The sequence below is a fragment of the Eulemur rufifrons genome, chromosome 30, assembly GCF_041146395.1.
Source record: "Eulemur rufifrons isolate Redbay chromosome 30, OSU_ERuf_1, whole genome shotgun sequence".
NCBI lineage: Eukaryota > Metazoa > Chordata > Mammalia > Primates > Lemuridae > Eulemur > Eulemur rufifrons.
In genome coordinates this window covers 86,389,263-86,410,937 of record NC_091012.1, presented here as the reverse complement: position 1 = coordinate 86,410,937, position 21,675 = coordinate 86,389,263, and the positions used below count along the sequence as shown (strand labels likewise).

The following is a 21,675-nucleotide window of genomic DNA, read 5'->3' as shown; positions in this document are numbered from 1 at the left end:
AAAAGCAACTTTCAAATTATCTTAAGTGGCTTCAAAGATTGACTTGAACAATAGGAGAAATTTTGATCAGACTAGTAAGTGGAATTTAAGAGTACCTAATCTATCACTGGCACTGATTAGATAGCATCTACCTAGTCCTCAGGTACCATGAATGCAGCATTTTCAGTAACTTAACAGTGTCTTTTACTGCAACCTACTATTGTTAAGGACCCTGGGAATCAATTATTCAGCAAATTACCAGGAGCCTGTTATGTCCCCTGTGTCTATTATGGCTCATAACAAACACATTAATGGCCATGATGGATAGGTAAAAAACCTTGGCACAATGAATGTCACCATAAAAGAACTGATGGAGCTGTGACTAGTGACCCATATTATTGGGATAAAAGCTTGGTATCAAATGACTGACTGCATTCTGTGATTCTGCAAGAGTTTAAGATGCCACCAGAATTGTGACTACCCATTTTGTGAGTGTCAGTGCTGATCCAGGCCTCACCATTTACCACTGTGACCCATTGTTAGACATAGGGATTGGCACATTTTGCCTTTATGTCATAATAGTCCTGGGTGGGCCAGGTAATGAGGAAAATGGGACATACCTTTTATTATGAGCATCAATGTCATCATTCTCTAAAGTTAAAATACATATATGAAGTTAAATAATTACTAACCAATTAAAGCAAACAAAGTACTTGATTAAATTCCTTCCCTTTTTCATAACATTTTATTTTTAACTAATTTCAAACTTACAAAACTGTAAAAATAGTACAAAGAATTCCTGTTTATCAATTTCATGCAGATTCCCCAATTGTTAATATTCTACCACATCTATTTTATCATTCTAGATAGATGGATAGACATACATTTATATATACACACACAGATATATGTAATTTTTTCTGAACTATTTGAGAGTTAGTTGCAGACATGATGTTTATAATTGTTTTTAAGCCAGTTTAGGATTATGTATTTGTTCTTCACATTACACCAGACACAGAACCTCCTACCAGTTTTGAATATCAGATTGGAAATCCTTCCTTGAAATTTTTGGAATCATTTCTAATTGTTGCCTCAAGTACAGGAAAGTCAACTTTCCTTTGGATTCATTTAAGCATAAGTACTGTTGTTATAGACTATAGACAAACTAATTAAAAGAAACCAGCCATTTTATTCATTGTGACTTTTTAACACCTTCACTGCCTCTGTGGAAGATGGAAGCCTTTGCTGTTTTGCTTGCCACACTCACAGGGTAAAGGTCAGAATTTTACGGGTCTTTGTTTAGTGATCATGCTAAGGTAGCTAAAAGGGACTACCTCTATGATTTATTTTAGAGTGTGAAAATTATAGATGGTATTCCAGGTTACCTCTGGTACCTGAAATAACTAAATTACTCTGGAGCAAAATGTAAAGCAGTTGGAAGTACAAAGTGTTTTTTCCTTGTCCAAGTTCATAAATATGTTTCAACAGTAATTATGAGAGAATAAAACAAGCTTCTATCTAGATTAAAATAATGGTTTTTATTCAAAGCCTAAGCTATTTCCTTTTGGCAAATGAACCTCTTTTTTAAGTTCTTTAACATAACAGTGGTACTATTTTGTAAATTTCAACATCTGTGTTCCAAATAATGCTCTCACTATCTGAATGAATAGCTTTGTAAAATGGTTCACTTAAGATTAGAGACTAATTTAGGAACACTTTACTATTCAAAGCGTCCTTTGCTATACCCAGAGTGGCTGCACTGCCATCACCTGGGAACTTGGTGGAAATGCAGAATCTCAGGCCCCACCCTAGATGTACTGAATCAGAATCTGCATTTTAACAGGGTCCCCCTGGTGATCGTATGTGCATTAAAATTTAAGAGGCATTATTATACCAATTTGAGAAGTGTACATCATTATTCTTTAGGGAAATGGTCAGGCTTTTGTTAAAGTTTCTTCTAAAGATGCTCTTTAACATCCTGAAAACCAACTGCCATGCAGGGGTTTGTGTGCTAGCCAAATAGACCTGTACTGATGTTTTGTCCCAGGGGAGAAAGAATAAGTTACATAGATTAGTGGAAATTTATCCATCTCTTTTCCTCCTTATCTCTGCAGGAGAGGAGAAAATCTTTGGCTTTTTTGCAGGTCCAGGGATGTGTTAGAAACAATAATTTCTCCCATCTTGGGAGGTGATTAATACTGCAATGGATAAACTAAAACAGAATAGCAGATTTTTTGAAACTGCAAGGGAGCTTCTGAATTGATGTGAGCTTCCACAGTCCATAGACATTCTACGTAAAGATTCTCTGAATACTCCTTTGCACAAAATGAAGATTACTGCTGACTTACTCCTTGCCTCTTCCACTGTCCACAAAGACATTTAAAATTTTAAAAATACTATATATTTGTGTTAAAAATTCAAACAATACATAAGCTTAGATGGAGAAATCTATTCATCTGTCTGTCATTCTATTCCTGCTTTAACCCCATTCCCGAGAAGTAGCCACTATTAGTAGTTTGATATGTAGCCTCCCAGGCTTTCTTATGCATGTTCTCATATATGCATATACTCAAAAAATTTAAATAACATCATATTGCAATGCTGTTTTACAAATTGCTTTTTGTTTCACTTAATATACTGTGAATTGCATTAATGCCAGTGGGCAAGTCATCAACATGATAATAAACATTCATTATAACAATAAGAATTATCCATTAACAAACTACTTTCTACCTGGGGTTGAGGGTGGATATAATGGCCGGAAGAACTAAAATTTTATTTATTCAGTTAGCTCAGATTCTCCTGGGAACTGAGATGAGCAGGATTGAAATTGGAAGTTACTGCCTGAAAAAGCATAGATAACTTATAGCTGAGGGCTAGAGTAGAACCCTGCTGGTTTTAAAGGAATGGATTAGCAGTACCTAGAGGTAAGGATTACATTGCCTGACGAGATTGTGGCTGGAGAATGATCAATACCACAAATGAAAAGAATCTTTCCCTTTCTACCAGACACATCTCCAAATGAGCCATTGGTGGTAATAGCTCAGCCCTCATCGGAAATGCCACTTTTGACTTCAATTAATGAATGGTATCCTAAAATGATGGCACCAGTTCATGATCATCAGGAGACAAAGACTTCATCTAAGTGTTACATACAGGTCACTGGCATGACTTGTGCTTCCTGTGTAGCAAACATTGAACGGAATTTAAGACGAGAAGAAGGTGAGATGCTCTTAAAGATTGTTGCTTGTTATTTGATGTGCTAGTTTGGGAATTTTTGTCCTTTTGGTTCCTTTGTATGTTTTGTAACCATGTTTATGATTCTTGCCAAGGCCTCATAAAGACTATCAGTGATGTGTGGGACAACCCTGATTTCCTGACATGCAGTTTTTGTTAGTGTTTTGTTCCCTTAAGTAAAATTTTTTCTTGTGGCATTTACCTCGTGACCGCATTTTTTTTTTTTTTTGCTGGTTTACAAAGATTTATTGGAATATACAAAGGGTGTTCCCTAATGATACATGTCTTTCACATTCATGTCTGATGCAGTTGTATTCCAGTTTTTTTTATTCTTATTTCAGCATATTGTGGGGGTACAAAAGCCTAGGTTATGTATACTGCCCTTGACCTCCACCCTGAGTCAGAGCCTCAAATGCGTCCATCCCCCAGACAGTGCGCATCGCACTCATTATGTATGTATACACCCATCCCCTCCCCCACCCATATCTGTCCGACACCTGCATTTTTATGTCCATGAAATTAGTAGAAAAATAGCAGAAGGAAATATACAAAATTACTATTCTTTATGGACCTTGGCTACTTTGGACTTTAAGAAACATAAAATTTCTTTTAAAACTGTGCTTAAAACTGACAACTAGAATCCATAAGAGTTCCAGTATTACCATATCCAGACCAAAAACAAGTTTGTTCAGAATTATATTATTCTCTTTGCTTGTAGTGAAAATGTTCAAAAGTTACTTAATATTTTGTACAAGTTTAAATTTTAGGTTACAAAGTCTTAGAAAATCTACAACAAAATATTTTTATTCAGTCACACTCAGATATTTTAGTTTATAGGGTGGGTGTAGTGGCTCACACCTGTAATCTCAGCACTTTGGGAGGTGGGAGCAGGAGGATTGCTTGAGGCCAGGAGTTTGATACCAGCCTGGGCAACATAGCGAGACCCCATCTCTAAAAAAAAAAAAAGTTTTTTTTTTTTTTTTTTTTTTTTTTTTTTTTTTTGAGACAGAGTCTCACTCTGTTGCCCGGGCTAGAGTGAGCGCCGTGGCGTCAGTCTAGCTCACAGCAACCTCAAACTCCTGGGCTTAAGCGATCCTACTGCCTCAGCCTCCCGAGTAGCTGGGACTACAGGCATGCGCCACCATGCCCGGCTAATTTTTTTGTATATATATATATTTTAGTTGTCCATATAATTTCTTTCTAATTTTAGTAGAGACGGGGTCTCACTCTTGCTCAGGCTGGTCTCGAACTCCTGACCTCGAGCGATCCACCCACCTCGGCCTCCCAGAGTGCTAGGATTACAGGCGTGAGCCACCGCGCCCGGCCTAAAAAAAAAAAAGTTTTATCTTATAAATTTGCACTCTTATTTATAGACTTGCCAGTATAGCATAGATTTGTTAACCATACAGATACGTGCTTATGTTTAATGACACCAAAGTCATAGGTTTGGTACTTAGTCTGCCCTAGCCCTACGTGTCTTAATGATACATGGTGTTAGCTGTAAACTTATTCCCACTATTGAGGCAATAACTCAAAGTGTGTGTAGTAATCATATCACCTTATATATTAAGGGAAGCCCATTATTATAACAAAATGTATGGCACATTGAGCCATCTTCAGTTTAATATTATCTGCATTCTGTCATTTTTGCATCCTTCATTTCAGCTTCCATTATTTCTAAATGGAATATAGTCAAGGATAAAGCTTATATTACCCTTTGTTTGATTAATTAAAAAAGAAAAGGTAAGCGGTTTCTAAGCAAATGAAAGCAAAAAGAAGCTTGCAAGGTCTGGTTAATTTAAGAACCGACTATTTTGGGGCAATTAAGAAATAGCCTTTTTCATGAGACAAGCAGTACGTATGCCAATTATAAATCTTTCTTTTATTCCATTAAACTGATTCTTCAGTTACTCGATACTGTCCCCTTTAGCACATCCCCTTTATGCTTTAACCCAATTAGGAATATTGTTAGCCTAGCTGGAGTCTTCACATTCACTTTTCTTTATTACAACTAAGTAGCACTGGTCTTCCCTCAATTTAGTCTGCATTATATTTTTAAAAATGAATCTCAAAAGAGTTCTAATTATAATTTGAAGAATTGAAAAATTATCTATAATTTGAATAGTATTAAACTTGTATTTTTGAAATTTGAAAAATCAGATTTTCTCTTCTATTTTTGTTTGGCTATAGATTATAGTCAACTGAAGCAAAGATTTCTCCTACTTTCTCTATACTATACCTTTCTCTTATTACTGATACCTTCCCATGAACTGATCATCTGGATTGTTTGATATCCACAAAGCCCAAAATGTAAGCACATTATGTAGAAAATTAGAGTATATTAGGTATTTTTTCTTATTAAAAACTATTGTTAAATTAATATTTGGTCTTTTTTTCTTTTTTATCAAACCTCAGAGTTGACCTATGGACTGTTGATTCCCATTCCCTGTCAGGTAACCACCTGATGCCACAGATTCCTAGAAAAGGCTGCTATTTCTGCTATGTAGAACTAATTTTCGTCCTGGCAATGACAGCAATAGCTGGCTTAGAGAAGTGAATGGTTGTTAACAAAAGGTTTGCACCAGTGAATAGTGTGCCTGCCATAAAATGAACTCCTTTGTTAAGAAGTCTCATGGCACTTTTTTTTTTTTCCCCAGGAGCTTTTAGATTAGTGAGTGCCAGACAGTAAAACTTGAGAATTTTTAGGAATGACTATTATTTGATAATATCATAATGTGTATGTTGGTACATTCTCAGATTCTTTGCTAAAACCGTGATGATTTTCTATGGGCATGAGTTCCTTTTGCTAGAACTCTATGTTATTAGCTTCTAAAAATGTGTTATATTTATAAGATACATACTCAACCAATTGCAATTCAGGAACCCAATTCAAACACAAACCTGTTAAACTAATAAACAGTTATAAGACAGTTGTAGAAATGTGAATACTGGATATTTGATGATATAGTGAAAAATTATTTTAGGTATTAAAATGATATGGTTATTTTTGGAGTCTTTTTCTTTTAGAGATACATATTTAAATCCATTTTTTAGAGACAGGGTCTCTGTCACCCAGGCTGGAGTGCAGTAGCATGATCACAGCTTACTACAACCTTGAACTCCTGGGCTCAGGGGATCCTCCTGCCTCAGCCTTCCAAGTAGCTAGGACTACAGGCCCACAGCACCAGGCCTGGCTAATTTAAAAAAAAAAAATTTTGTAGAGATCGGGTCTTGCTATGTTGCCTAGGCTAGTCTCGAACTTCTGGCCTCAAGAAATCTTCCCACCTTGGCTTCCCAAAGTGCTGGGATTACAAGTGTGAGCCACCTCGCCTGGCCTCATATTTAAATATGCACATGTGAAAGGATATGATATCTGAGACTTGCTTCAACATAATCTGTGTAGAAAGCAGTGAGTGGAGTGTATAGGAATATAGATGAAATAAGATTAGCCAAGTATTATTGAAGCTGGATGATAGGTACATCAAGTTTATTATGCTGTTTATATATATATATATGTGTGTGTGTGTGTGTGTGTGTGTGCGCGCGTGTGTGTGTGTGTGTGTGTTTGAAAATTTCCATAATAAAAAGTTTAACAAAATAAGGCTACCTTTTGAAATACTTTTATTTGGCTTATGTTCAAGACTTGTATAAAAGCTAAGTAATAAATTTCTCCAGATTCACTTTAATCCTTTGACAGTTAAATGAAAAATACTCACTCTGGGAGGCCGAAGCAGGAGGATCGCTCGAGCTCAGGAGTTTGAGACCAGCCTGAGCAAGAGCGAGACCCTCTCTCTACTAAAAATAGAAAGAAATTAGCTGGACAACTAAAAATATATATAGAAAAAATTAGCTGGGCATGGTGGCGCATGCCTGTAGTCCCAGCTACTCGGGAGGCTGAGGCAGAAGGATTGCTTGAGCCTGGGAGTTTGAGGTTGCTGTGAGCTAGGCTGATGCCACGGCACTCTAGCCCAGGCAACAAAGTGAGACTCTTGTCTCAAAAAAAAAAAAAAAAAAAGAAAAATACTAAAAAGTAATTATAATATTATTCTTTTTTATAAGAAATGTTATCTGTATTGTTTTTCTTATCAATGTTCTTAGGAATACATTCCGTACTTGTGGCACTGATGGCTGGCAAGGCAGAAGTAAGGTATAATCCTACTGTTTTACAACCCCCAATAATAGCGGAGTTCATCCGAGAGCTTGGATTTGGAGCCTCTGTGATAGAAAATGCTGATGAAGGGGATGGTGTGTTGGAACTTGTTGTAAGTAAGAATTTTTATGTGATTAATAAAGTTTTCAGGACAAAAGTGGTGAAGGTTCAGAGAAAAGTTCTAAAGGTAATTAAAGGTTGGAAAAATGAGACATATAATGAAAATTATGGAAACTGGAAAATGGAAGGATAAGATACAATTTAATGCTGGTCTTCTGGCATGGAACATAAAAGATAATTGTCATATCTTTATTAAGAATCAAAAAAGAACTAGTTTTGAATTATTAAATGAAAATCAACTTTTAAAATATAGTTTGATTCCTATCTAGCAGCATGTAAAAGAATAAATTCTAGATGTATTAAAGACTTAAATTTTATAAATGAAGTCATAAAACCAGGTGTAAGTCATATTGGTTTAAAATAGTCATTTTTTCCAATCCAGCAAATCAACTGCTTTTCCTTTCCTATGGAAATGTGAGCATACATAAGGTTACATTTATTATAATTTTTTGTGGGGAGAGGAGGAGGGGGCTATTATAAAATTTTAAGAGCAAAAATTTAGAACCAGCCCAGGCGCGGTGGCTCATGCCTGTAATCCCAGCACTTTGGGAGGCCGAGGCAGGAGGATCTCTTAAGGCCAGGAGTTCCAGACCAGCCCGGACAACATAGTGAGACCACATGTACTCACCATCAAACTGGTACTAACTGATCAAAACTAAGTTGTTCACATGGTAGTAATACTCATTGGGTGCCAGTTGGGAATGAGTGGGTGTAGGGGGGTAACTGACAACTAATGGAAGCAGAACACACTGTATGGGGGAGGGACACACTTGTAGCCCTGGCTTGGGCAGTGCAAAGGTATTACATGTGACCAAAATGTTTGTATCCCCATAATATCCTGAACAAATAAAAAGAGAGAGAGAAAGAGAGAGAGAGAAAAGGAGAGAGAGAGGGAAGGAAGGGAAGGAGGGAGGAAAGGAAAAAGCTACCCAGGAGTGGTGACTCATGCCTGTAATCCTAGCACTCTTGGAGCCTGAGGGGGAGGATTGCTTGAGGGCAGGAGTTCAAGACCAGCCTGAACAAAAGTGAGACCCCCATCTCTATAAAAAATAGAAAAATGAGCCAGGTATGGCAGTGTGCTCCTGTAGTCCCAGCTACTCAGGAGGCTGAGGCAGGAGGATTGCTTGAGCCCAGGAGTTTGAGGTTGCAGTGAGCTGTGATGATGCTACTGCACTCTAGTTGGGGTGATAGAGCAAGACTCTATCCCAAAATAATTTAGAACCAACCTATGTTAAATGTCCTTTAAAAAATAAATAAATAAATAAAATAAAATAAAATAAAATAAAATAAAAAAATGTCTTTTAATAGGAAAAGCTACTCGGGAGGCTGAGGCAGGAGGATCACTTGAGCCCAGGAGTTTGAGGTTGCAGTGAGCTATGATGATGCCACTGTACTCTCACTTGGGCAACAGAGTGAGACCCTGTCTCAAAAAAAAAAAAAAAAAAAAAAAAGATGCAAGTTTCCCTTTGCTCTTATCCCTCAATCCCACCGTCTTCCTAAGATAAACACTGTTAATCATGTATAAACCAGTCCTTTCTCTGTGTTTACATACATCTATATATGGTCCTTTAGAGCAGTAAAGTTTGTAATTTTGATGATGTCCAATTTGCCTATTTTTTCATTTTTTCTTTTTTGGCTTGTGCTTTTATTGTCACACCTAAGAAATTATTACCTAAACCAATGTTTTCTTCTAAGAGTTTTTATAATTTTAGTCCTTACATTTTGATTTTGGATCCATTTCAAATTAATTGTTATATGAGCTTTAAAGTATTGGTTCAACTTCATTCTTTGGCACATGGCTATTCAGTTATCCCAACACCCTTTGTTGAAAAGACTGTTCTTTCCCCTGTTGAAGTGTTTTGGCACCCTTGTCAAAACTCAATTGGCTGAAAACGTAAGGATTTATTTCCAGACTCTCAATTCTGTTCCATTGATCTGTTTGTCCTTTTTTTTTTTTTAATAGCGCCTACTTTTATGAATAAAAACCAAACCCAGCCTGTGCCTGAACTTAGCTTAATGACACATTGCACCCATGCTTGCTGCTGGCAAAGACACAGATCCTTCTCTGAAATCTAAACCGTGCTTGTATCAGTGGTACACATCCATCACAACACTGGCACTGCACCAACCCGTCCACCTTGGGAAGGGAGGGGAGGGAAGTACGTGGCTCCTCAGCTCCATCTGTGCCACTTGGAGCCGCACTCTGCTTTATTTGGGTTGGCAGTGTAAGCACCAACATTGGGGTGACACTGTGGCTGAGATGCTGAACTAGGGCAGCCTCAGCCTGCCTCTGGGAGCTCCCGGTGCACTCTGGGCCTGGGCTCCCTGTCTCCCCCACCTCAGTTCAGGTGGAACTGGGGATTGGGTAGGGGCAGCCCTAGAAGGTAGAGGCCCCAGGCAGTCAGCATCCCTTTTCTGGCCTCGAAGAGCTTCTCTGCATCTTTTTCTTTAATATACAAGAAATATAGTCGGGCACGGTGGCTCACGCCTGTAATCCTAGCACTCTGGGAGGCTGAGGCAGGTGGATCACTCGAGGTCAGGAGTTCGAGACCAGCCTGAGCAAGAGCGAGACCCCGTCTCTACTAAAAATAGAAAGAAATTATCTGGCCAACTAAGAATATATATAGAAAAAATTAGCCGGGCATGGTGGCGCATGCCTGTAGTCCCAGCTACTCGGGAGGCTGAGGCAGTAGGATTGCTTAAGCCCAGGAGTTTGAGGTTGCAGTGAGCTAGGCTGACGCCACGGCACTCACTCTAGCCCGGGCAACAGAGCAAGACTCTGTCTCAAAAAAAAAAAAAAATATAAAGTCCTCTGGGCTTTCAACAGACTCCTCTTATTTAAGAATTAAAAAGATACTAAGTTACAGGGTAAGATGAGGGTATCCTACACCAGGAGCCCTGCTCAGTTGGCCACAGACAGAGAGAGGCAAGCACCCAGGCATATGGGGCCAAGGCCTGGAGCCCAGAGTGGAGGGCCCAGGATCAGAAGTCAGGAGCTGGAGTTGGGGTGTAGAGACCAGGGTTCAGGGGCCCAGGGCTCAAGGCCCAGGTTTAGGGGCTAAGGTTTGGAATTTAGGGGTAGGAGTTTGGGAGTGGGGTGCTGGGGGAGTTAGGGGATAGGGTAGAGGTTCAGGGGCCCAGGACAGTGGTTCAGGGCTAGGAGTTGGGGTTAGAGTTGAGATTCAGGGTTTAGGGTCAGGCTAGATTGGGTTTGGGAGGCAAGGGACCAAGTTTGAAGGCTGGGATTCTGGAGTTAGAATTCAGGGTTTACGGACCAGGGACAGGAGTTTGGGGGCCAGGGTTCAGAGTCAGTTCTGGGGTTAGGATCTGTGGTTATGTTCCAGGGTTCAGGAACTCAAGACAGAGGTTTGAGGCCAAGGTTCCAGGACAAGGGTTCCAGGGTTCAGGGCCAGGGTTGAAGACAGGGCCAGAGCCAGGAGTCTGGGGATCAGGGTTCAGGAATCAGAGGTAGGGCTGGGTTTGGGGTCTGATGCCCACAGACTGTGTTTCTGGGGTCTGGGTTCCAGGGACCATGAACAGGGGTCAGAACTGGGATTCAAGGACTGGAGTTTTCCTGTTGGGATTTGAAGACGGGGTTCAGAGGCAAGGTTCTGGGGTTAGGGTTCAGCAGCCTGGAGGCTGGGGTTCAGGGATTCAGAGTCCCAGTCTTCAGGTTCCAGGCTTGAGATCAGGGCAGGGGACTGGGGTCTGTGGCTTGGGGGTCAGGGCAGGGGTCTGGGGTTCCAGGTTCAGGGGTCGGGGTCTGGGGATTTAGGGCCTCAGGGTCCATGGTCTAGGATCCAGGGCTCAGAGTTTGGGGTTTCAGGCTCAGGGGTAAGGATCAGGGTCTCGGGGTCCAGGGCCCAGGGGTTCAAGGCCCAGGCTCAGACAGAGTTCAGGGCTTGGGTCCACGGGTTGGGGGTCTGAGGTTTGCGGGTCTGGGATGCCGGGCAGGGTCAGGGTTGAGGTGGGGGTCTGGGTCCCGGTCGCAGTTGGGGCCAGGTGAGGGCCCAGCCTGCCGGCGGCAGCACTTAGCTTGTCAAAGAGCGAAGAGTGAGCCAACGTTGGCCGTGACCAGCAGGACCACAGTGCCCGGGCGGCCGCCTTCCCTGGCATCTTGCCGGGCAGCGCGGCGCTCCCTCAGTGGCCAGCGGGGTCTCGCGGGGCCGCGGCATCAGCTGCGCTGTTTGTCTGTCCTTATGCCAGTACCACACAGTCTTGATCACAGTATCAGGTAGAGGAAGTTTCCTTCTATTCCTAATCAGTTGGGTGTTTTATGATAAAAATTAATATTTTGTCAAATGCTTTTTGTGTATTGATTGAGATATTCATGTGGTTTTTGTCCTTTATTAAATATGGTATATTACATGATTGAATTTTATATGCTGAATGAACCTTGCGTTCCTGTCATAAGTCTCATGTGGTCATGGTTATGCTGCTGGATTAGGATTTTTTAATTATTTTGTTGAAGACTTTATATCTGTAGTCATAAGAGGTATCGCTCTGTAGGGTTTTTTTTTTCTTTTTTTCTTTTTTTTTGAGACAGAGTCTCACTCTGTTGCTCATGCCAGAGTGCCATGGCGTCAGCCTAGCTCACAGCAACCTCAAACGCCTGGGCTCAAGCAATCCTCCTGCCTCAGCCTCCCGGGTAGCTGGGACTACAGGCATGCACCACCATGCCCGGCTAATTTTTTCTATTTTTAGCAGAGAAGGGTCTGGCCCTTGCTTAGGCTGGTCTTGAACTCCTGACCTCAAGTGATCCTCTTGCCTTGGCCTCCCAGAGTGTAGGATTACAAGCATGAGCCACTATGCCCAGCCTGTAGTTTTCTTTTCTTGTGATGTCTTTGTCTGGTTTTGGTATCAGGGTAATAACCTCATAGAAAGAGTTAAAAAGTGTTCCCTCCTCTTCTGTTTTTTTGGACAAGTTTGTGAAGGATTGATGCAAATTCTTCTTAAGAATTCTTCTTTAAAATTTACCAGGAAAGCCATCTGGTTCTGGGCTTTTGTTTGTGGAAAGTTTTTTGATTACTAATTAATTCAATCTCTTTACTTGGTATAGGTCTTTTCAGATATTCTATTTCTTCTTGAGTTAGTTTCAGTAGTTTGTGTCTTTTTAAGAGTTTGTCCATTTCATCTTGATTATCTAGTTTGTTGTCACACAATTGTTCGTGATATGGTCACTTTATAATCCTTCTTTCCTTCTGAAAGTCAGTGGTAATGTCTGCTCTTTCATTCCTGATATTAATAATTTGATTTTTTCTTTCTTTTTTTATCAGTCAGTCTAGCCAAAAGTTTGTCAATTTTATTGACCTTTTCAAAGAAGCAAGCTTTGTTTCCATTGATTTTTCTTTATTTTTTTCTATTCTTTGTTAATGTTCATTCACTCTGATCTTTATGTTTCCTTTCTTCTGCTTGCTTTATGCTTAGTTTGCTCCTCTTTTTCTAGTGTCTCAAGGTGGAAGGTTAGGCTATTTATTTGAGATTGTTTTTATTTTTTAATATTAGAATTTATAGGTATGAATTTCCCTCTAGACACTGCTTTCATTTCAGTTACTGTACTTTTCAACTCCAGACATTCCATTTGGATCTTTTTAATAATCTATATCTCTTTTATTGATATTCTCTATTTAGTGAGACATCCTTCTCATACTTTCCTTTAATTCTTTAGACATGGTTTCCTTTAGTTCACTGAATATATTTGAAATAGGTGATTTAAAGTCTTTGGTAAGTCCAATGTCAGGGACAGTTTCTATTATTTGCTTTTTTCCTATGTGTGGACCATACTTTCTAGTTTCATTGTATGTGTCACAATTTTTTGTTGCAAATATAATGTGACAACTCTGGAAGTCAGATTGTTCCCTCTACTCAGGGTGGTGGTGTTGTTGCTGTTTTTCATTGTTGTTTCTTTAGTGACTTTTCTGAACTAACTCTGTAAAGTCTGTATTCTTTGTCATGTGTGGCCACTGAAGTCTTGGTTGGCTCAATGGTTAGCTAATGATGGATATGGATTTCCTTAAATGCCCAGAACAAATAAGTCTTCTAGTCTTTGCCAAGGGACTCAGTACATGTTAGAGCATGCCTTCGACATTCAGCCGTTCAGTTGCCAATTCTGCCTTAGCCTTTCCTTCCTGCATGCACAGAGCCTAAAGGCCAGCAAGAGGTGAGAAGTTAGGGCCTTTTCAGGTCTTTGCTGAGCACGTGCACAGCCCCAGACAGGTGCACAGCCCTATGCATGTGCATGGCTTTCTAGATTCCTAGGAATATATTACAGCTCTTATGGACATCTTGCTTCCAGAGTTTTCCTTTTATGCTTTGGCTAGTCTATTTGTTTACCTCAGCTGTTGTTATCCATCATCTCAGGCAGTAACAACGTTAAATAATTGCCTCTAATTGTTTTTGATGAATCTCCTGAGGAAAAGGCTTTTCCCACTCAATTGAGCTGCAGTCAGGCATTTATGCAAGTGGGAGATTTCAGGGAACTATCAAGTCAAATAATAATAGTTCTCTGGGAATGAGGCTTTAAAGGATTTCCAACCCTTTTCTGCCCTCTTTAGTGGCTGCCCTATTGCTGCTTTGCACTGTGATTGTGGGCTATTAGTTTTCATGGCTACCACAGAACTGTAGGGGAGGGGGTGGGAATAGGGCAAATTATAATGCCACATAGCTTGCTGTTTTTATTGGGATTCATGTGATTTTCTTGAATAAATGCTTCCTAGATTGCTGCAAGCTTTTATTTGATTTCCAGATTTCTGACAAAATGGATCCTACAATTTTTGCCAGTTTTCTCATTGCTTTTATGGAGGAGAGAATTTTCAGAGGTCCTTACTGTACCATTTTCACTAATATCCCTTTAGCAGATATCCTTAAATAAATCTTTCTTAAATTGTTGTATGCCCTTTGGTCAATTTCAAAAGTATTTTATTGGTTGCTTTTTGATACTTTTGTCAGTTTTATCATTGGGTTTCGTTTGTTTGTTTGAGACAGGATCTCGCTCTGTTGCTGGGGCTACAGTGCAGTGGCATCATCATAGCTCATTGCAACCTCAAACTCCTGGGTTTAAGCAGTCCTCCTGCCTCAGCTTCCCACATAACTAGGACTAGAGGTGTGCATCACCAAGCTCAGCTAGTTTTTTAATTTTTTTGTAGACATGAGATCTTACTACCTTGCTCAGGCTGGTCTTGAACTCCTGGCCTCTTAAGTGATCCTCCCACCTCAGCCCCCTAAAGTGCTGGGATTACAAGTGTGAGCCACCGCACCCAGCCATATTGTTTTTTGAGGAAAGGATTTGGCCAAGCCCCTCACACAATCATTCCAGAAGTCCTGCCCATCAATTTTAGAATTTAACACCCAACTAACTATAACCCCACTCAAGATAAAGGGAAAAATGCATTTTTGGAAGAAGTTGGAACACTTTTGTCATCTATTAACCTTCACTAGAAATAATAACAAAGGCTATATACTTCAGCAGGATGAAAAAATGTGGAGGGAAGCAAGGCATTAAATACAAGAGACAATGATAGATGTTAAATCCTCTATCACTGAGTAATAGTGACAGGAAGAGGGAGACTTAATGAGATCCTCTTACATCTAACCCAGTTGCAGCTGGCACCATATCTCTGTTCAATGTGTTATAAAAGTGGGATTTTAATGATTATATCTAAAGCATGTTAATAATGCAAATAAGATCTTGCATGGCAATCCCACATTAAAAGAGTTCTTTTAGTTATGAGTAATAACTCATGTTTAATGGAAGAAAAAGTATATTTCTGAATAACAAAGGTTTTGTCTTTAACAGGTGAGAGGAATGACGTGTGCCTCTTGTGTACATAAAATAGAATCTACCCTCACAAAACTCAGAGGCATCTCCTATTGCTCTGTGGCCCTGGCAACCAACAAAGCACATATTAAATATGATCCAGAAATTATTGGTCCCAGAGATATTATCCATACAATTGAAGTAAGTGCCAAGAATTTGCAGTTGTATTTTCTTACCTATTCAATCAGCACTCCCTTGAATCACTCTAGTTTGCATCAGATAAAGACAATGAAAAAAAGCTGACCCCTTTGAATACTCCAGGCAAGATCTATCTCAAAATTTAATGTAAATGTGTCTGCCTTTTTTTTCTTGGTCTTTGTTAGGAGAAGTTAGGCAAAGGTACATTTGCAGAGGCAGACTTAAGTTAGAACCAAAAATCACTTGAAAATATTTAGAAAATGGAAATAAAGTATAATTTTTTATGACTAAGATTTGTGTTAATCACTAAGAAAGTGAAACATCCTGCTAGATGCCTTATCATTTCTTAGGTCAAAGCAAAAGATCTATTTTTAAGTTAAAGTAAGAAACTTAAAAGACCATACCCTTTCTTTGTGACAGATTCATCCTTTGTTCTTCACTAAATCTTAAGTGTTAACACATGAATGTGCTTTAAAAGTTTCAATGTGCTATAAAATTGGTGTTCTAATTATCTAAAAGGTATTAATAGTTCAGATAAGATCCTATTAGTATAGAGGACAATACCATTAACATTTTTGTGAAACTAGCATTATTGAGTGCCTATGACATGCCAGTTACCAAGATTGCAAAGTTTCAACCCTTAATTTCTATAGCAGTGTCATCATCTCTTCATTTTGGAGGTGAAGAAACTCAGGTTAAGAGAAGTTACGTTACTTTTCCATAGTCACATAGCTAGTAACTTTTTTGTAACTGGGATTTGAGCCTAATCACTCTGACTCCAAAGCTCATGCTTGCTGTTTTTACTGTGCTACACTGCCAACAAATGTAAGATGGCAGCATTTTCCCTAGCAGTTGAAAATGTAAAAAATGTTACTGTCTATGCTCAGATGAGTCTTAACTAGGTGTAGTTTCCTTTTTATACTTTGTTTTATTGGGGGAAATGATTTTTGTTGATGTTCATTTTCTGATAGAAGAGTAAAGACTGCATAAGCAAGGTCTTGAATAATATATTTAGTATGGTGTTAGTTTTTGTGGCCTATTAATGAGAACCTCTACTGAGGATAATTGCACCTTAGTTAACTGTTAGATTGAGAATAATAGGATAGACATTAAGTAGAATGAAGTAAATATTGATTTCTTTGATGAAAGATTAGAAACAAAGGTAATCAAGAACAGGAAGCATGTCTTCATCTTTGCATTCTCCAGAGTGACTTGCACTTACTTAATAATTGAACTGAGTTGTTCTTAATGACAATACCATGGCCTAGGATATCTCTACATAATATTTATACACTCAGTAAAATAATTTTTTCTCATGAATTTCCTTAGAGCCTAGGTTTTGAAGCTTCTTTGGTCAAGAAGGATCGATCAGCAAGTCACCTAGACCATAAACGAGAAATAATTCAGTAAGTACTTTTGGAGTGTCAGTAAAAAAAAGATTCTGACTCCTCATAACAGATTTAACATCCTTTTAGCCTGTTAGTTTTTACAATATTGTCCTTATACTGGATGGAGTGGTCACAACTTGTATTTCTCTATAGTACATGGAATCTTTAGCCATTAGCTACTTACGAAAATGATTTTTCTTTTCTTATTTTTTCTATATAAGATGGAGACGGTCCTTTCTTGTAAGCCTGTTTTTCTGTATTCCTGTAATGGGGCTGATGATATATATGATGATTATGGACCACCACCTTGCAACTTTTCACCATAATCGGACCATGAGTGAAGAAGAAATGATCAACATTCATTCTTCTATGTTTCTGGAGCGGCAGATCTTGCCAGGATTGTCCATTATGAATTTTCTGTCCTTTTTATTGTGTGTACCTGTACAGGCAAGTGCAATGTTAGCAAGTGTATTTTTTAATAATGCAAAACAACCAAAATGTGGCAGGCAAGGTTATTTTCAATTGCAAAACAGAAATTAACCAGAAGTCCACTCATTTTATGGGGCATGCTTTATAAAAATAATCTTAAACTGAGTAAAGTAGATAATAGATTTCATTTAACCCCTAAGAATATTATTTAATGACAAAGAGAATCAATTCAAGTTTTTTGCATTTGGTATTCATATCTGCTACCGTATATGACTTTATATTTGTTTTTTCTTCCTGGCACTTTAGTTCATCACTTTCTGTATGTTATCAACTCTTCTTTTGAGATAAACTTTTACTGTGGAATTAAACACTTCCATCAAATAGATCTATTCCTTCATCTGATCCTTATAAAAGGAAACAGTGATTTAAAAACATCTTAGTCTATTTCTGTATACTAATAAAATAAGCTTTCCTGTTATATTTACCAACAAAAATAGCAAACAGATCTGATAGTTGTGATATACAAGTTAGGTTGAGTTTTGGAAAGGGGAATGAGTTTTATATAGAAAATTCTTGACAAAACAATGTAATTATTTTCCTAGTTCTTGTTTTTGCTAGCCTGAAAAAGAAAAATCCAAGAACTGTCTGACTTTCTTTATATTATGGAATATCCCCCAAGAACTTGCACAGCAATTTGAATCATTTCCTCTGCACACACATCTGCTAAAATACAAACACTATTGTTTCAGCTTAAAATCTCCCCTTAGTGTTTGTGGATTAGCTAAAAGCCAAACGAAGTGAATGTTGATACTTTAAGTTATTGAGATATATATGTGAATGTCAGCATTTTAAAAAGTTTAGTGATTATTGTTCCTATGTTGCAGTTTTTTGGAGGCTGGTACTTCTACATTCAGGCTTACAAAGCACTGAAGCATAAAACAGCGAATATGGATGTACTGATTGTGCTGGCAACCACCATTGCATTTGCCTACTCCTTGGTTATTCTTCTGGTTGCAATGTATGAGAGAGCCAAAGTGAACCCTATTACTTTCTTTGATACACCTCCTATGCTGTTTGTATTTATTGCACTAGGACGATGGCTGGAACATATAGCAAAGGTAAAGTAAGAAAGGGTGACATTTGTTAAAATGTTGGGTAGATAAATGACCATAATATTTTTTAGAGCAATTTTTGGAAATATATGTTGATTTATGTAGTTAACCACTTACTCAAAGAAGTATATTTGTCTTAGCAATATTTTAAGTTAAAAAAAATATTTTAAGTTAAATATCCATTTAGAAGATTTACCAAATTTATGGAATTAATACTGTAGGTAGTACAGTATATCCCTGTTTATTTTAAGAGAGACATTTGAGGAGTATTTAATACTTATCATTTATTTATTTATTTATATCACATTATTAATTGAAAAGTTGATGTGACCACACAGTTTAAAATAATGATGGAAAAAAATTAACCCATAAGTCATGCCATGCTATAATGTAAATCACTTTCTAATCCTGTTCCATATGCCTTTATATTTATATTTAACAGAGTTTCAAACATACTATACATACTACTTTGTACCCCTAAAACTATAAAGTTTTTTTCCTTGTTTTTGCAGTCTAAATAATTACTTGATATTTATGAATAATAATAGTCAAATCAATGTGCTCAAATTTACTAAACCATAATGGTTTTCTTCTCAATTGGATTGTTTGCAATTTTTTATTTTAGATAATCCTGCATTGAACATGTTTATGTCTAATAGTCAATTCCATTGAACTAGTATCTTAGAAGACATTACAAAGGATGTAATCACTGGGTTAAAGAGCATAAATTTTTCCATGGCTCATGCTACAAGTTGTAACAGTTTTTGCCAGCAAGGTTATGTCAGTGAAGTAGTTTTACTTTAACTTCATCCTCATTGAATCTTATCTAAATTCTTGATAAGTTAATAGGCACTAAGTAGTGTTACAGGGTTGCTTTAGTTTGCATTTCTCCCATTAATGGCAAGGATAAACATTTTTCCATGTATCAGGTTTTTATATTTACTCTTAAATGATTTGCCTGTTCATGTCCTTCGCCTGTGTATCTGTTGGGTTCCGGATGTTTTTCTTAATTAATTTACATTATTTCTTCACAAATTATACCTAATACTTTTTTATATTTTATGTACTTCATATTTTTGAAGTGAAAAATTTTCTATTTTGAATAAATTAATATTCCTAAAGCTGTCTTTTGGATAAATGTTAAAGATTATATCTTTATTTTAGTTAAGACCTGAATGTTTTTATTCTTAGCATTGTCAATTTGTTTGTTTTAATTTATAGGGCAAAACATCAGAGGCTCTTGCAAAGCTAATTTCACTACAAGCTACAGAAGCAACTATTGTAAATCTTGACTCTGATAATATCCTCCTGAGGTATGTGTCTTCATTCTTCCCCCTTCTCTTTTTTTTAACTTCTTATGAAAAATTTCAAATATACACAGAAATAAAAGAATATCATGAACCCGCATAATCTATCTCTCAGACGTAATAATTATATACATTTTGCCACACTTTACTTCACCTATCCATTTCTCTTTATTTCTGTTCAGTAGTATTTTAAAGCAAATATCAATCATATCATTTTACTACTAAATATTTCTGTAGTATCTCTTAAAAATGACATATTCTTATATAACTATAATACCATATTGTTCCTAAAAATTTAACAATAATTCCTTAATGTCACCTAATACTCACCCAATCCATTTTTCACATTTCTTTTTTTTTCTTTTTTTTTTTTTTTGAGACAGTCTCACTCTGTTGCCCAGTCTAGAGTGCCATGGTGTCAGCCTAGCTCACAGCAACCTCAAACTCCTAGGCTCAAGCAATCCTCTTGCCTTAGCCTCCCGAGTTGCTGGAACTCCAGGCATGTGCCACCATGCCCGGCTAATTTTTTCTGTATATGTTTTTAGTTGCCCCGCTAATTTCTTTCTATTTTTAGTAGAGACGGGGTCTCACTCTTGCCCAGGCTGGTCTCGAACTCCTAAGCTCAAACAATCCACCCACCTCGGCCTCCCAGAGTGCTAGGATTACAGGCGTGAGCCACCGCGCCCGGCCCATTTTTCACATTTCTCCTGTTTTTTTCCAAAATATTTTTAAGTCTCTTTGTTTGAAATAGAATTCAAACAAGGTCCATGCATCACTGCATTTGACTATTATGTGTCTTAACATTTCTTCTAATCTAAAACAGCTCCTCCCTTCCTTCTCTTTTTCCCATCTTCACTCCTCCCCCCTCCAATACAATTGACTTGTTGAAGAAACATCCTCCTCCCCTGCAATACAGTTGACTTATTGAAGAAACATTCATCAGTTGTTTTGTAGAATATCCCACAATTTGAATTTGTCTCTTTGCTTCCTTATGACGTCATTTAACTTGTTCTATAACTTCTGTGTTACTTGTAAATTGGAAGTTAGAGCTAAAGATATGACTAGTTTCATTCTTTTGTATTTGTCATTTTTATACTCATAAAAATGTTTAGGCAAATTTACACAATAAATAAATTGTTTAGCTAAATGAAATTCATTACATTATTTTTTAGAGCATTCAATTCTAATATTTAGAGTGCCTACTTGGTGCCAGGTACTGTGCTGTTCACCAACAGTGAGCAAGAACAGCATAGTAGTTCCTATCTTAAATGTTGGTTCTAACTTCCACTGGTAGTAATTATGGAGCCACAAGCTTGACATGAACTAAAAATCTTGCACAGGGAGGTCAGGGTAAGAAGCATATTATCATGATGCTTTTTATGTTAATTCATATCCAGTGAAGAACAAGTGGATGTGGAACTTGTACAACGTGGAGACATCATTAAGGTCGTTCCAGGAGGCAAATTTCCAGTGGATGGTCGTGTTATTGAAGGACATTCTATGGTAGATGAGTCCCTCATCACAGGTATATTCTTTCAGAGGATAGTGACATGAAAGGGAAGTGAATCCAAAGTGTTAATGAAAAATAGGCATGAAAGGTGCAGATCTTTTTGTAGAAACTATGAGAAACTAATTAGAAATTATGAGCAAAGAATATGGGTTCTTTTTAAGATTGTATTAAATCAATTTCCTCAGATTTATTTTGTGGTTTTAGTTATGCTATCAAAAGCTCTTTTCACTGAAGATTGTTAATTACCAGAATGCATAACCAAAGGAAATTGTCTCCGTTTCCTGTACAGCCTGATAGACTTTGGCAAATTTTCCTGAGCAAATACCTATTCTATCTTCTTGCCCTAAAGACTGGTCTAGTCTGAGCTAGGATAGGACTCCAGATTTTCCACATCAGGGTCTGCTCTAAGAGAGTAGGCCTGGAGTAGTTTTAGAGATCTCAGGTAGCTAAGGTCAATCTGGAGCAGAACCCAAAATAACACCTTTCCTA

The 21,675-nt window shown here is 37.9% G+C and overlaps 1 protein-coding gene across 2 annotated transcripts in view; it reads left to right on the top strand.

The window, feature by feature from the left end:
* The window catches only part of ATP7A (ATPase copper transporting alpha), a 63,016-nt gene that overhangs the window by 23,420 nt on the left and 17,921 nt on the right, over positions 1–21,675 (top strand). The window contains exons 4-11 of one of the 2 annotated variants that reach the window (XM_069463108.1): positions 2,989–3,201; positions 7,315–7,478; positions 15,282–15,443; positions 16,770–16,846; positions 17,050–17,275; positions 18,142–18,375; positions 19,591–19,682; positions 21,074–21,201. In XM_069463108.1, coding sequence (XP_069319209.1) covers positions 2,989–3,201; positions 7,315–7,478; positions 15,282–15,443; positions 16,770–16,846; positions 17,050–17,275; positions 18,142–18,375; positions 19,591–19,682; positions 21,074–21,201 — 1,296 coding nt within the window. The remainder of the gene's footprint in view (positions 1–2,988; positions 3,202–7,314; positions 7,479–15,281; positions 15,444–16,769; positions 16,847–17,049; positions 17,276–18,141; positions 18,376–19,590; positions 19,683–21,073; positions 21,202–21,675) is intronic. The other variant, XM_069463109.1, reaches the window with a different exon arrangement.